Source organism: Myxocyprinus asiaticus, chromosome 13, assembly GCF_019703515.2.
Source record: "Myxocyprinus asiaticus isolate MX2 ecotype Aquarium Trade chromosome 13, UBuf_Myxa_2, whole genome shotgun sequence".
In the NCBI taxonomy this organism is placed as follows: Eukaryota; Metazoa; Chordata; class Actinopteri; order Cypriniformes; family Catostomidae; genus Myxocyprinus; species Myxocyprinus asiaticus.
The window spans coordinates 34,402,955-34,419,103 of NC_059356.1; the positions used below are offsets into that span (position 1 = coordinate 34,402,955).

Sequence of the window (16,149 nt, forward strand, 5' to 3'; positions counted from 1 at the left end):
GTTCAAAAAAACTTACTTAGGACTCCACGACAGCGCATCCCTCCTCCTTCCCGGGTTTCGGCACCAAAGAAACGGGGTAAGGTGGGCAAGGAGGAGGCAGGAACCGGCTGAACAGTCAACGTAAGTTTTAATAACATAAATGAAATCAAATCAACTTAAACACAATCACACAGAAACACACAGGGGCCGCTTATGTCTCTCTCTCAAACTGGCACCTCCGGCTCATCTTTATTCCCCTCCCGGCTGATTAGCCCAATTCAGGGCCGGGCATGTGTCCTAACGGCCCTGTCCCACCCTCTTCCTCGTCACAATCACTTAATCAGCTTAAGGTTACTCAAACAAAACTATTTTTAAGGGTTAAATCAGGAAGAAGTGGCAATTGCAAAAAAAATTACCACATATTAGTCTCTGTCTCTCTCTGTCTTTCACATTTACCATCTGTCTCTGCCTCCCTTTATGTTAGATAACAGTCTCTCAGCAATTCTATACAACAGCAGAACAATAGGAAACAAAAATGTTCTGCTGACAGGCAGGACCAACACAGAAGTGTGTGTATGTGTTACTGTGAGCTCACATCTATTCTGCCACAAGCTTTTGTGAAACACTTAAAAGTGTGAAAACATTAATATCTGCCAAACATCAACTCATGTACCAGCTGTTGCACTTGCAATAATACAGAAACAATAAATGCGTTTTGTGATTTCCATCCCGTTCTGCTGTTTCTCCCTTCATCTTATACCTATTTCACACGTGTTGCTTCATGTTATGATTCATGAAGTGTTACTATGTAATGTATGTTGTAAAATATGTATAGTACGTATTTCGTGCTCATGAAAAAGACAGTTTGGTCAATTGTGAAGGACATGTAGGGTAAAGCATCTAGTGCTGGGAGGGCACTGAAAATTCACACAGTTCAAACATGCACAGAGCCAAAAACATGCACTCCGAAGGTCTGGCAAACTGCATTCCAAAACACTCATACCTCATCAACAGTCACAAAAAAGGAGGGGGAATTTGGAGTCACCGAGAGTGCAACTACCAATGACTGATTACCAAGAACCTGTGTTACATTAACGGCACACACCTAGAGAAAGAGGTGATTATCGTGATTGGGGCTGTTTCTCTATTGCTTTTGCATATATATTGGAATGAAGGAAGAGTGAGGAACATTTATTCTTGTTGTGTGTTAATTTCTTGTTCCAGTCAATCTAGTTTTTCTTTCCTTTGGAGCTCATCAGGGTCATTGCAACATTTCTTTCTTTGAAAGGTGATATGTAGACAAGGTGAAGGAAGACAAGGGTGTGGCTGACAGACAGACAGTAAAGTGCAGTGGAGAGAGGCACAAGAGTAGGAAAAGATACGACATAATCATATTGTAAGATAAACACTTTTAGGCTGGAAGACAGGTGCTTGGGGGAACCAAATCTGGATCACATCTCTCAAGACAGTAAAGAGGTAAAGGGAAAATAGCATCCATAATAGCCTGGTAAGTCTTTTTTCTTCTTCTTCTTCTTCTTCTTCTTCTTCTTCTTTTATTCAGATATCACAATTTCTTTGTAGAAAGAGAAAAAAGTTAAGGGGATGTTCACAATATATATTTATATGTACATTCTGTTCTGATGTTCTATTAATGAGTTCAGTCTCTTTCTTGATTGCAGGTCAGATTTCTGTTCCTGAGTCCTTATCCTCCCCTAATAGTGGGAATCATGGCAAGCTATCTATACTACCTGGTCCCAGCAGTAGGGGGCTATGCTCTCACGTCACTGTACTTTCTGAAGAACCCTCATATTCTACACAAGAAGAAGCAGACAGCCTTCCTTTGCACACATATCTCTCACAGAGGAGGTACAGTATCTGATGCCCAGAGTAAATCTAAGTCAATGACATCTTGTTTGGGGATTTATGTTACTCATCTCTGATAAACTATGTTTGAGATTCTTGTCTTTGTAACAATATTAGTCACATTAAAGGGATTGTTCACCCAAAAATTATAATTCTCTCATCATTTACTCAACCTTACGTTGTCTCAAACTCATATGATTTTCTTTCTTCCGTGGAACACAGACTTAGATATATTGATAAAGATATTATGTCTGTTGTCAATACAATGCAAGTGAATGGTGACCAAATTTTCAAGCTCCTAAAATCACATAAATGCAACATAAAAGTAATCAAAAAAAAAAAAAGACTCCAGTGGTTAAATCCATATCTTCTGAAGTGATATAATAATTTTTGGGTAAGAACAGACCAAAATGTACCTCCTGTTTCACTTTAAATCTTGACATCAGCAGTCTCCTTGGCGATCATGATTTCAAGCTCAATAACACTTCCTAGCACCATCTAGTGCTCTGCGCATGCATCAGGCACTAGGAAGTGTACTCGAGCTTGAAATCATGATCGTGCCTACAGACTGCAGTGGCAAGGTGTACAGTGACAAAGGAGTTATATTTTGGTCTGTTCTCACCCAAAACAGATTGGATTGCCTCAGAAGACTGATTAAATCACTGGAGTCTTATGGATTACTTTTATGCTGCCTTTATGTCCTGTTTTGGAGCTTGAAAATTTGGTAATTATTCACATGCAATGTTTTGACAAACAAGACATCATATCTCTATAAAAATATATTTGTTTGTGTTCCACAGAAGAAAGAAAGTCACAATAGTTTGCGATGACATTAGGATGAGTAAATAATGAGAGAATGATCATTTTAGGGTGAACTATTCATTTAAAGTGTAATTAACTGTAATAACACTGTAATTAACTGTGAAATCAGCAGAAACTTTTGTTCAACTGCACCGACTGTCCTCTTTGTTGCTCTAAGCAAGTCTTTTGATGACAGATGTAGTAACAGATGACCTATCATACCACATTGAAAATTTTACCAAGTTAAAGGGATAGTTCACCCAAAAATGAAAATTCTGTTATGAATTACTGTTCCAAACTCATTTATTTAATCTGTTGAACACAAAAGCAGATGTTAGAATGTTAGTCTCACTCACCATTTACTTTATTAGCATTTATTTTTTTTTCCATATAATGAAAGTAAATGGTGAATGAGGCTGTCCTTTTAACATCTCCTTTTCTATTCCATGGAAGATATAAAGTTATAGTGGTTTAAAACAATATATAGGTGAGTATATGATGAGAGAATTATCATTTTTGGGTGAAATATCCCTTTAAATGAAAGCAATAAGTCACAAGAGGCTGTGCGTCACAGTGGTTTTTCCACAGTATGGGATGTTCTAAGGGAGTTCCAAAACCACCCTTATACATGTGATAAAACCACTGTAATGCACAGACACAAGTGGCTCATTGCTATTATAAAATATTCGAAACAGCAATATGATAAAAGATCAAATTATCAGAATAAAACAACTATTCTGCCAAGTAACATAGTTCATTATCCTATCTGTGGGCTGTTTACTGTTGCCAAGCAATACTGCAATTTGGCACATTAATATTGAAAGTACAGTCAGCATAGAAGCAGTGTCAGAACTATCTGTTTTATGACATGCATTCTGACCTGCATTTTAACACACACACACAAACAAACAAAAAATTGCAGATTTGTTTTATTAATTGCATAAAAGTAATTATTTGTTTAGAATGGAATGGGACTCTTAGTGCCATTACATAAAACTTGTCAGTGAACAGCCAATTCTGCAGTGATTGTGAGAGCATATGCGAATGCTTTCCTCATTCGCATTGTATATAAAGTGTTAGTTAATATGTGACTGAGTGAGTTATTAACTTTGAGGAATGTTTATGTCCGTGTGTGTATGTGAGATCCGGTCCACGTTTTCTGACCTCCTGCTCTCTGTCCTCAGGCTGTGGTGAAAGGATTGAGAACACTATGGAGGCCTTTACACAGTGAGTGGGAGGCTGGTCTCACATCTGTTTAGCAGAGCTGAACAGTGACCCCAAAATATATTTGGACACTTAAGGAACACTTAAAGTGTATGGATTTTGGGGGCCTGGGTAGCTCAGCAAGTAAAGACACTGACTACCACACCTGGAGTCGCAAGTTCGAATCCAGGGTGTGCTGAGTGAATCCAGTCAGGCTTCCTAAGCGACCAATTGGCCTGGTTGCTAGGGTGGGTAGAGTCACATTGGGTTAACCTCCTCGTGGTCGCTATAATGTGGTTCTCGCTCTCGGTGGGGCACGTGGTGAGTTGTGCGTGGATGCCGCGGAGAATAGTGTGGGCCTCCACACGCTATGTCTCCGCAGTAATGCGCTCAACTAGCCACGTGATAAGATGCACGGATTGACGGTCTCAGACGCGGAGGCAACTGAGATTTGTCCTCCGCCACCCGGATTGAGGCGAGTCACTACGCCACCACAAGGACCTAGAGCGCACTGGGAATTGGGTATTCCAAATTGGGGAGAAAAAGGGAGAAAATCCCCTTTTGCATAGATAACACAAGAGCAAACCAATTGGGATTGACATAAATATGGAACAATCTGTCTTTAAATGCAAAACAAAGTGTCTAAATACTTTTTGGGGCCACTGTATCTCTTAGTATTTTATGTTTATGCTGACATTTTTACAACTGATCGTCATAACTTTGCCTTTCACAATCCATTTAATACCCTCCTTTTCTTTCTTTCTTTCTATCTTAAATTTCTTTCCATTTACCTTTCTCTCTCAGTGCTGTGGAGGTGGGCACAGAGATGCTGGAGCTGGACTGTCACTTAACTAAAGATGGTCATGTGATTGTGTCACATGATGAGAACCTCCTGCGGCAGACTGGGCACGATGTCACCATCTCCTCCTTAAACCTGGAGGTCAGAGGTCAAGTTTAACATACCCTCCTGGCATGCTATACAGTTCTACGTAGTACAAATAATACTCTAATTAAACTTTGTCATGAATCGCTAGTAGAACTATGACATTACCATATGAACAGGCCTGCGTGAAATCTGTGCTCGCAAAATTATACAGAAACCTCCCCAAATTTCCATAGAATTGACATGTCCGTTGCACATGCAATCACTGGCATATCTGTGTATGAAATAATTTGGCTAATTTGATCATGCTTTCAGCTCCCAATAAGAGTAGAATCAATGCAGATTCCATGTTTGCCTACCGTGTGGGTCAACTTCAACCAAACTTTCTGGTTAAAGGATTGTTTTCTATTTTAATACTTGTTATTACAATTTTCAGGAGTTGCCATCTTATAAAGAGACACTCGAGGTTACCTTCAAGACAGGTGTGTGTTTTTACTGATGGAAATCAACACACATATTGATCTTTATCAATGCATAATGATAAATCATAATTAGAACTTTTAGTTTTCTCCTTGCACAGGCCACTACAGCACTGGGACAGACAAAAACTTTGCTTTGTTAGAGGATGTGTTCCGAAAATTTCCTCACATGGCTGTGAACATTGAAGTGAAAGAGAACAACAGTGCACTGATTGAGAAGGCAAGGGGTGGATCATCATTCTCATCTAACACTTCAAATCCTGAGCCACATAACTGCTGCAAATAAATGGATTGTTCTCTTGTAACCTCTTTTCCCTCAAAAACCTCCAGCCATCCCTAGCCCTCACTCTTTGTATTTAATTTTTTAAACACTTCATATTTGATTCACTGTCTCTTTCAGATTTCTGACCTTGTGAAGAAATACAACAGAGAGGGCATCTCAGTTTGGGCCTCTGTGGAATCCTCCATTATGGCTAGTTGCCGAAAAATGGTGTGTGCGCGTATGTGTGTGTATGTGCGTGTGTGTGTGAGCCCCTCACTTTTTTTTCAACGTGAAAGAGCTCTTATAATAACAACTTTTCGGTATACATTGCTGAAATTGCCCTCTACTGCCCATTCTTTCTTATATCTCTGGTTGTGTCTCCTTGTAAAATGGCAGAACTCCTCCATGCCCTATATGTTCACATTAAAGCGCGGTTTACAGCTACTCCTGCTGTACTACACTGGCATTCTGCCATTTGTACCACTAGGTGAAAGTTTCCTGCAGTTCTATCTACCACAGATCTTCAACAGGTCTGTATTTTCAACTAACTGCCATACTCTGTTGTTTTTATTGTTTTATTGAATTTACTATATGCATAAGATACTGCTATCTATCTGAACTGAACCCATCCCTGCAGAACATATATACCAGACTCATGGATTCTGAGAAACAGTTTGGTCATCTATTTGATTGAAAGGTAATGTAGGGGAAAATACTGTGAACATGATCTTAGTAGTAGTACCATCAAGCTAAAACTTCTCAACGAATTTGTTTGAAATAGTTTTGTGTGCTTTATTTGTTGCCCTTGCAGATTGACTTTGAGAAAAGGGATGTTCAAGCACCTTAAAGACAGAGGAATTCAGGTTTGTGGCCATGCTATGGCATGACTCATGTCTTGTCCTGGTAGTATTAAAGGGATAGTTCACCCAAATATGAAAATTCTCTCATCATTTACTCACCCTCATGCCATCCCAGATGTGTATGACTTTCTTTCTTCTGCTGAACACAAATACAAATTTTTAGAAGAATACCTCAGCTCTGTAGGTCCATACAATGCAAGTGAATGGTGACCAAATCTTTGAAGCTCCAAAAAGCACATAATGGCAGCATAAAAGTAATCCATATGACTCCAGTGGTTAAATTCATGTCTTCAGAAGTGATATGATAGATGTGGGTGAGAAACAGATCAATATTTAAGTCCTTTTTTACTATAAATCTCCACTTTCACTTCCACGTTCTTCTTTTGTTTTTTGGTGATTCACAATCTTCGTGCCTGTCGCCACCTACTGTCTGGGCTGTCAAAGGTGGAGATTTATAGTAAAAAAGGATTTAAATATTGAGCTGTATCTTGTGTTCTGCATAACAAAGAAAGCCATAGACATCTGGGATAGCATGAGGATGAGTAAATGATGAATTTTCATTTTTGGGTGAACTATCCATTTAAGAAATAAGATACTGCATTGAGTGCTTATATTTTCAGCAAGAAAATGGTCTCACAGTGGTTATGCAGAGTGCACTTAGATATCTCAGAATGGAATACAACCAGTATTTCTCTTTATCTCTCTCTGTCTTTATTTAGATTCACCTCTTTGTGTGTAACGAGGAAGAGGATATTGAGGCTGCATTTGCTGCTGGTGCAACAGGAGTCATGTCCGACTATCCCACCCTGTTATCAAACTACATTCAAAGGCACAGACATGCCACTTGATTAAGAACAAATGCACAGAATGTACCTCAAACACTTTATGTAATTTCTTGCCAACAATGACACTATTTGCTTGTCAGCCTTGGCAATGAACCAAGCATACTGTAGTCTGGAACTTGGTACTGCATGCCTCATGATTAAAAACATTTAAAGAAATAAATGGAACTCGTATATACTGTATAGGTGGACTGTTTTATTGTTCCTACTGTATAGTAGCCCAGCATATTGCATGATTATTGTGGTTTCAGTTTAGTCTGTCAGTTTAGCTCCTCCCTGCCCATGCTTGCAAACAAACATTATCCTTGGCTGTGCAAAGTGCAACTGTGGCCAACAGGGGATCAACAGACATCAAAGGTTGATCACTACAATGCTCTTTAGATTGTGACTTTACAGTATCATTGGATCAAATCAGCCATGTCTTCTGAAAAGGAAAGAGAGATATATTTCCAGTGAAACTTTAACTAAATGTTTTTAACATCCTTTATGACGACACAAGGGTGTAGCAGCCAGGGGGGACATGGGGGACACATTCCCTGCATTCTTTAAATAAGGTGATTCGGTCCCACACTTTTACAAGCTAAACCCATACCTATTCCAAATGGTGGATTTGTATACAGTATTCTTTGCGTTTTGTTACTTTGGGCTGATTGAGCAACCATCCAGCCGATCACATGTGAGTTTCATGAGCTGAAATAACCCTTACATAATAGGTTGTCAGTCAGACAGTCTAATCAATGCGGCTCTGTTCATTTCTACAAAGTTGCTTTCAACAATGCTCATTTATCCATGTTTTTTATCGGCACTGATGTTGATTTAAATTAATAATCTAGAGATGATGAACACACAAACGAGAGTTATTAATCGGCATATCGTTCTTGATTGGCAGCATTACGTGAAATGCACTGCAGAAAAAACAAAAACAAAGGAAAATCCTTCTTTAAGCTTTTATTTCAGTGCCTGAGTCTTCATAAAGTTATGCATTTTACATTGTTTGTGAGGTAGGGGAGACCGGGGATGGCAGTAACACTTTTTGTTGAGCATCAGCAACTCAGTGGTTGTTCATGCTAGATCTATCACTTTGATACGTGGTACCCATATTTGTCTACTACAAATAAAACTCACTTGGACGTCTACTACACAATCACAGATTATGTGAGCTAATGTCAAATACAAAGAGTTCCGTTGTTACAACCTACCCCCCTACTGGGGTGAATTGTAACACTAGCTGGGGATAGATGTAACAATGTGAAGTAATTTTCTGAAATAAGATCCACACTATCTAATTCATGCAAGAACTTTATTGAAGAATAAAGAAAAACAGTTGTTAATAAAGTGAACAATTTAAACTGACAAAAAACGTATTTCTTCTAAAACTTTACATTTAGCACAAAAACAATTGCTGTGTGTGTTTGTGTGAGTGTGCATGGACTGTATTCCTGAATGTGCATGTGTCACATAAGGGTTCAATCAATGTCACAGTTGTGGCAAATGTAGATGGCTGCCCCTGGGGAGCAGGCATTGTGGACCCAGAACTGACAGCGTACACAATTGACCCACACTTTTTTTTTACCTTGAATTTGCAAAGTGTCCCATGCACACAATGCAGAAATTCTCATCATCAGAGGTGTCAGAATCCTCTTGGTCACTGGGCTTGGGCCTTTTGCTTGTTTGCTTTGTTTTCTTCTTTTGCCCCTTTCCAGACGGCAGGTTTATTCTCTTTTTTACACTTTTTCCAGTGCTCCTCTTCTTTTCTACCTCTTCAAGAGTCTGTTTCACAGGTGTACCTGTCAGGAATTCTGATTGTCTCTTCTTTCTCTTCCCCATGCTTCTTACATTGTTTGTGAGGTAATAGTTTGATTGGTTCTTTTTGCCAATTTAAGCAGATTACTAGATCTGTGTTAAATATGTAAAGCTATTTTTAATATCAGCTCCTGTTTTTTAACTCTGTGTTGGTGTGCAGTCGATAAACTGTAGGAAAAAAGATAGATCTGCTGTGTTCTTAGAACACTTAGGCATTTTACTAAAGGGAACAGATATGTAGACACACTTTTTTATACATGAAAATGTACGGACGTTATTGAAACTCATAATAGTATAAGACTATTATTGTTGTCTTTTGACAAAAGTCATGCTCAGCAGCTCACAAACTGTAGGGAAATGATAGATTTGCTTGGTTCTTACAATGCATAAAACCTCTACTAAAGTCTCTTTGTAGGTCTGTAGACATAAACATTTTGCTGATTCAGTGACAAACTCATTTCACACAAGACTTCACCGGGTGGCATTACCAGAAATGGTCACTGAACGAATCATTAAATGGATCTGAGCGAATTTTGGTGAATGTAGTCAAAACACTCGAGCCACTTGGATACATTTAATTCCCACAATGCACAAGCACAGAGTAAAAAATTTAATTGTGCACATGCAAAACTGGCATTATTGTCTTTGATTAAATAATTTATTCAGGACCAGCTTGTGCTCAGTCTTTTATTGTCATGTGTGAAACAGAAGCAAGTGCTCCACAAGATGCCCTTTATTTTTGCTGCTAATTTAGCTAAATCTTGCACATAATTTGCAATACACGAATCTTTAAAATATTACAATTACTACAAGTATATAATATTTATTTATTATATAATACTTATATCATACTTGTATATTAATATATACTGTAATATATAAATACTGCTCTGTAAGTGTTTGGTCTGTGCAAGCCACCTACTGTGTCCCCCCCACTTTTAAAGTGACTCCTACGCCCCTGTGACGACAGCCAACCAACATAATATTGTCCAATTGCCGCTAACCTATTAAATAATTCTCACACAAACAACCAAAAAGCCACTTCTAGTGAAGTGATAAGATGAAGATAACACAAGACACGAGGACTTTGTTGTTCTCGCTCTTTTAACTCAACTGTAAAATTCAGGACACTTCAAACGCACGGAAGCCCTTATCTGATTGGCTGACCTATATTCCGCAAGACTCTTTCTGGGTTCTGATTGGTCGATAGAGGGTTTTTTTTGCGCCACATGACGTATAAGATAACTTCCTCGGTAAATACTGTAAACAAATCAAGAATAATTTTTGGTTGCGACATATCCTGAACAGTGGCCTAGCTACTTTAAGTTTGGAAATTACGTTAACGGCACACATTTTTGGCGTAAGCTCAAAGCGTCAGAAGAGACAAGAAGGAGGGAAGCGTAAGAAAAAAAGCGCAGCGTGTCACACGTTTGTTTAGTTGAATGCTCGCGACTAGTGAAAGCGGGGTAGCTACACAGCCGTAGATATAGACACTTTCTCATGCCTTTGAGTTGACCACGCTTCTCTTCTGGTGACAATACTGCAACTGCGTTTGTCTTGAAGAAATCATTAATATTTAGGTGAGTCCATTCTCGTAGTTACGCATTTCGAATGGCGCGAGCGCACAAGAACCCGTTCTGTTTTGAAACGCGCATCTCTAAATCGCTGCAAAGTCCTTTTACAGTCCTGCGGTGATATTCTTTGAAAATCGAAATGTTTGCTCGAATATGTAAGTGCGGTAAATCAGGTAAGTGGCAAACGTACAGCTAGCCGCATGCGTTGGTGTTATTTTCCAGCTGCACTGTGTGGTCCACATAACCTGAAACTAAAATCGCGAGGATGTCCATGCAAATGATTAGGTACATATTGCACGGTTTTTGTCATAACATTTACTTAAACTGTTTGAGTGACAACATGGCGTAGTTATCCATTACCTCTCACCCCTGTTTACCCTCCCTCGTGCCTGTCGTGCCATATTTGGGGTAACTACTGTGGGCACCAAAGCAAAGTAGGTCATTGGAATGTTTCTTTTTTTCCGGGTCTATCACTGAAGCAGGACAGGGGATGTCAAATTAGGGATATATTATAAAATTATACGTACGACGAGATTGCCACAAATGTCAAGTTCAACATGCACAAATGTCAAAGCATTTAACCTGCTATGAAGTTCAAGCAAAACGACTGGTTGTTGGTGTCGACGCCATGCTTTTCTAACCATCATGTAAATGCATGACTATTTGGCATTCCTGCTATGGGCTTTTGTTGTGTCGTCAAAGCTGCTCATAAGTTATAGCCTTTGCTGTTTTGTTGTCATGGTCAAATTTAGACATAACAGGAGGGGGGGCAGGGGTTGTTATCCTTGCTTGTTTGGTCTATTTTTGTTTGTGTGTGATTTTCAAAGACATGGTGAAGCAGACCAAGGCCAAAACCTTCCAGGCCTATCTGGACTCCTGTCACCGGCGCTACAGCTGTGTCCACTGCCGTGCGCACCTGGCCAATCACGATGACCTCATTTCTAAGGTGAAAGCTCATTTGAGTTAGTTGTGAAGCACATTTACAGCTAGATTTGTGAACTGCATGCTATCTGCAGTAAAGACTCACCTTTGTCTATTTTTCAGTCCTTTCAAGGCAGTCAAGGACGTGCATACCTGTTCAATTCTGTGTGAGTATTACTGCTGACAAACCTCTGGAGCAGGGAGGAAATTTAATTTCTGAGTTTTGCATACCCTTGCAATAGTTTGTGTTCTCTTGCAACATATCAGTCCTTTAAGAAAATTAACCGTGGTGTTATTACAATAACTGTAGTCTTACAGTTTAACTATTTGTAGTAAAACCATAGCCACAAAAATTTCCATAGTTTTACTACAGTAATATTTTAACCATTATATTTGTGGTAAAACCATAATAGTAATACAGGAAAACCCAAAACTATGGCATTAAAAATCACAATAATTCTGCCAAAAAAATGTTTAGTTTTACTATAGTAGCACCATGGTTAATTTGTGGTACATGTAACATGGTTTTTAAAACCATGGTTCTTCTTATCACAAAAAATGGTTACTGCAATTTTGCTGTAGTGAAACCAGGGTTAATTTTCATAACAGCATGTTTGTTTGTTTGGGGTGGAAACCGTGGTTTTAAAAACCGTACTTGTACAACAGATTTAACTATGGTTACTACAGTTTCTTTGATAACACCATAGTTTTTTGTTTTTCTGGTGATGATTTGAGTGATTTAGTTTTTTACTGAAATTCTGGTTTTCTTGCATTTATTATTATGGTTTTACTAAAAATAGCATTATTAAAATATGGTTACTGTTGCATGGTAAAGTGTGGTTCTTGACCCTGTTTACACCTGGTATTAAGAGGCATTTCAGGTGACCAGATCTCATGTGGTCAGCACTAAATAGAGTTCTAAACGGCATCTAAAACATTTTGTGATCGGAACACAAAAACCACATACGAAGGTAGTCAAAAACGCATGTGATCGCATCACAGTTGAGGTGTAAAGGCGAACCCATCCTGAATGTGTCCTGGACAGCAGTGAAGCTTCACCCCTCATCTGTTAATCAACCGCTGTGCTTAAACAAGAGTTTAAACTTTGTCGGTTGCAAGCGGCTTTGAAAGGAAATAACCACCCGATTGGAAAATTTGAAAAAGCTGATACATACACAAGCACGAGAACTTCACAGATCTTCTTCAGTGTGTCTGAAATCAACATGCAGGGACACTTGTTAGAAGCACGAACATCTACAGCTCAGGTTAATACAGGTAATCCACTAAAATAACAGAATTCCACTGAAATGTTGCTTTTGTGCTTGGATTGAAATTCAACTTTGAATTTCAACCCAATCTGGGAGAACCGCATGCCATTTTCTTTGCATTTTTATTTATTTTTTCTGACTTATTGCGCTTTAATATCATGCAGTAACAATCTGACAGTGAATGATGTATGTCGGACCCTCCCCTTGAAATCTGAACACAAGTGGTCACAGGAGATGTATTTAGCGACTAGGTGTAAACAGCGACGTGTCTCGTCTGACCACGTTATCGTATCACCTGAGACGCATTTTAATACCAGGTGTAAACAGGGTCATTGTTTCACTACAAATACCATAGTTTAATTATATTAATTGGCTGTATCCCTCTACTATCTCCTCTCCACCAATAGTTTGTCTGTGGTCAGCGTACTGAAACACTATGTCTTCCGTCGCATCATCCAGGATGATGCTGCACACTGGTGGTTGAGCAGAGTCCCCTGTTCACCATGTATTGTGCTTTGAGTGTTGTGTCAGAAAAGCGCTTCTGACCAATTCATTCATATTTACTGTAGTAAAACCATGGGGTTTAAGTGGTTTTACCACAAATACCATAGTTGAACTATGGTTAATTTTCATAAGGGATAAATGAAAATATTGTGAGGAACCCTGAATAATTCAGAAGGAACGCACAACTTATTGCAAGTGAATGCAAAAAATAAATAAAATAAATGTTTCTAATTTGATTTGGTGCTTTTAGGGTGAATGTAGGTTGTGGCCCGGCAGAAGAAAGGCTGCTACTGACTGGTCTTCATGCGGTGGCTGATATTTACTGTGAGAATTGCCACACCACGCTGGGTTGGAAATATGTAAGTATGCTCCAATATAGTTTTTCCTAAATAGGGACAAAAAATACAGCAGGACACATTCCTAAATGGCTAGATTTACACAATTGCCAAATAAATTTGCAAGTTTTAAAAAAAATTACATTTTTTCTCTCTCTTGCTCTCGCACTGTCTGCAGGAACAGGCATTCGAGTTAAGTCAGAAGTACAAGGAGGGGAAGTTTATTATTGAATTATCTCACATGATTAAAGATAATGGCTGGGACTAAAGCCTTTAGTCTTTGCTATAACTTGCTGTCACCACCTGCAGCTTCTCCAAGAACAGCATAAGAAATGCTTCCTTTTACATCAATCTCCATCTACGTTACTATTGTGTACACCTTTCCCCACACGGATATCCCAACGCACCAGTTTTTCAGAGGCGGTGGGATGTCTGGCCTGTGCATATGTGTTTGGGGGTGTTCTTTTATGCTTGTGTGTAAGGGATGCTTTGGTGTGCCTGAAGCTGTGCCTGAATTCTCATCAACCACTTCAATCCTGATACAAAGAATGATTTAATTTTGTTGGGATTTTGACTTAAGCCCTCAAATTCTCCTGATTTAAGTGCAATTTAGAATTTTTTTTTGACAATTTGATCATAATGTTAAGATCCAATGCATTTTTATTCAGTTAATTTTTACTTTAAACAACGAGGTGTTTGTGAACGAGGTAGTGCGAGTTAGAAAAATTAGGGCGAAATTTTACCGTTTGTAAATGATGTGCCTTTTATTGTGTTTGAGAACTTTGCTTAGAGAGGATTATGTGCAATATGAGTGAGTGTGTGTTTGCATGGAACGGAGAATTATTCATGTCTCCAAATTCAGTTTTTTTTTTTTTTGTTTTTTTTTTGTTAAATTCGTCTTTTAAATTACCAAGTCACAGAAATCCCAACAAATGAACATCTGCTCATAAGTGTGTGTGAGTGTGAGCGAAAAGCAACTGCTGGCTTATTGGAGTTAGAGTAGAGATTGTCCAAAGTTGACTGACTTTAAGACACTTCAATTACAGCTTATGAACTTAGTTAAGATATAATTGGGATATTAATTTTTATGTTTGTCTTGTTTCTTGCCTTTTTGTCTATGAGAAATGTTGTAAATATAATCTAACATTGAGCAGAATGTACAGAGACATTTATCTGATCATGTTAGAGCAGACATGCCATGTAAAATGTGTTTTTGATTATGTAGCAAAATATTTCTTTGAATGCTAAACCATTAAAGTGTATTACATTAACCTGAATTCTTTACATTAAAGTATGGGGTAAATGAAAGTAGTTGTGCTTTTCTCTTTATTATTGCTTCACACAGTTTTTGCACCAGCAAGGGTTGGCATAAATGATATAAAATTGGGTCAGGGAGTAGTAGCATCATTTTTAACACAAAATGGACCGACAAAAATCTTACAAATAGACTTGTAAATCAGTTTACAGACACAACATAAGCTATTAAATCTCTGTGTGGTGTGGATTTAAGGAAGTTTTGCCCCAAAAAATGAAAATTCTAACGAGTTACATTTTGCCCTGTTCCTCACACAAAGCAATCCTATGACTTCAAGGACTTGGTATATAGTATGTGAATCATAAGGACTGACCACTTCTATGATATTTTGATGGTGCTGGTTTTTAGAAGCTTGACAGCCCCAGTCCGCATACACTTTTGTTATATGGAAAAGAATGGCTAGAATATTCTTCAAAAACCTTTTGTTTCACAGAGAGAGAAAAAAAGACATGAGGGTGAATAAATGAAGACATAATTTTTGGATGAACTATTCCTTTCACCCTAGTCTGTAGATATTGTGTAGTAACATGACAAACAATACATGTTCAAGTAAGAATTCTGCATTAGGAACTGCATCACACAAAACTGTCCATCCACATTGTTTTTTTTAAATTGCTTTCCTATGAAAACATGTCTTTAACCTTTGCGCCACATCTCCCGCAGGAACGCTGTGTTCTTTAAACGCTGTGTCAAGTTAAAAAGATCTTCAACTCTTAAAGGAATAGTTCACCCAAAAATGAACATTTTGTCCTCATTTACTCACCCTCATGCCATCCAAGATGTGTATGACTTTCTTCTGCTGAACACAAATGATTTTTAGAAGAATATTTCAACTCTATTGGTCCCCACAATGCAAGTGAATGGTGATTAGAACTCAGAAGGTCCAAAAATGACAGTCAGCATAAAAATGATCCAAAATACTCCAGTGGTTAAATCTTCTGAAACGATGTAATAGGTGAGGGTGAGAAACAGATCAATATTTGAGTCCTTTTTTACTATCACTCTCCACATTTGACCAGCCCCAACCAGTAGGTGGCTGAATGTGAAAGTGAAAGTCACTTCCACACCAGAATGTGGAAGTGCAAGTGAAGATTTACAGTTAAAAATAATAGGACTTACTGTAAATATTGATCTGTTTCTCACCCACACTTATCATATCGCTTCTGAATAAATAAATGTAACTATTGGAGACTTATGGATTACTTTTATACTTTCTTTTGGGCTTTCAAAGTTCTGGTCACCATACACTCGCATTGT

The 16,149-nt window shown here is 38.4% G+C and overlaps 2 protein-coding genes across 4 annotated transcripts; both read left to right on the plus strand.

Moving 5' to 3' along the window:
• Nucleotides 1–994: 994 nt before the first annotated feature.
• Nucleotides 995–7,355, plus strand: LOC127450556 (lysophospholipase D GDPD3-like). Of its 2 annotated transcripts, none has more exons than XM_051714780.1 (12): nt 995–1,159; nt 1,268–1,486; nt 1,659–1,845; nt 3,828–3,870; nt 4,651–4,786; nt 5,166–5,211; nt 5,310–5,428; nt 5,609–5,698; nt 5,867–6,000; nt 6,108–6,167; nt 6,282–6,333; nt 7,050–7,355. In XM_051714780.1, exons 3-12 carry the CDS (start codon nt 1,707–1,709, stop codon nt 7,176–7,178), a joined length of 948 nt encoding a protein of 315 aa, XP_051570740.1. In that variant the 5' UTR covers nt 995–1,159; nt 1,268–1,486; nt 1,659–1,706; the 3' UTR covers nt 7,179–7,355. The 2 variants fall into 2 exon arrangements, with proteins under 2 accessions (XP_051570740.1, XP_051570741.1); XM_051714781.1 differs by having other exon boundaries at nt 1,012–1,096; nt 1,395–1,486.
• A 2,861-nt stretch (nt 7,356–10,216) lies between these two features.
• On the plus strand, nt 10,217–14,486 carry LOC127450715 (protein yippee-like 3). Of its 2 annotated transcripts, none has more exons than XM_051715010.1 (5): nt 10,217–10,722; nt 11,377–11,495; nt 11,594–11,637; nt 13,493–13,601; nt 13,756–14,486. In XM_051715010.1, exons 1-5 carry the CDS (start codon nt 10,689–10,691, stop codon nt 13,843–13,845), a joined length of 396 nt encoding a protein of 131 aa, XP_051570970.1. In that variant the 5' UTR covers nt 10,217–10,688; the 3' UTR covers nt 13,846–14,486. The 2 variants fall into 2 exon arrangements, with proteins under 2 accessions (XP_051570970.1, XP_051570971.1); XM_051715011.1 differs by having other exon boundaries at nt 10,220–10,555.
• The last annotated feature ends 1,663 nt before the right edge of the window (nt 14,487–16,149 follow it).

Excerpts from the sequence above, each read along its gene's own strand:
- LOC127450556 (XM_051714780.1), top strand. The coding sequence starts at position 1,707 with ATGGCAAGCTATCTATACTACCTGGTCCCAGCAGTAGGGGGCTATGCT. Across the intron at positions 5,212-5,309 it reads CGAGGTTACCTTCAAGACAG|GCCACTACAGCACTGGGACA; the intron begins GTGTGTGTTTTT and ends CTCCTTGCACAG. Across the intron at positions 5,699-5,866 it reads TGGCTAGTTGCCGAAAAATG|AACTCCTCCATGCCCTATAT; the intron begins GTGTGTGCGCGT and ends GTAAAATGGCAG.
- LOC127450715 (XM_051715010.1), top strand. The coding sequence starts at position 10,689 with ATGTTTGCTCGAATATGTAAGTGCGGTAAATCAG. Across the intron at positions 10,723-11,376 it reads ATGTAAGTGCGGTAAATCAG|ACATGGTGAAGCAGACCAAG; the intron begins GTAAGTGGCAAA and ends TGATTTTCAAAG. Across the intron at positions 11,496-11,593 it reads ACGATGACCTCATTTCTAAG|TCCTTTCAAGGCAGTCAAGG; the intron begins GTGAAAGCTCAT and ends TCTATTTTTCAG.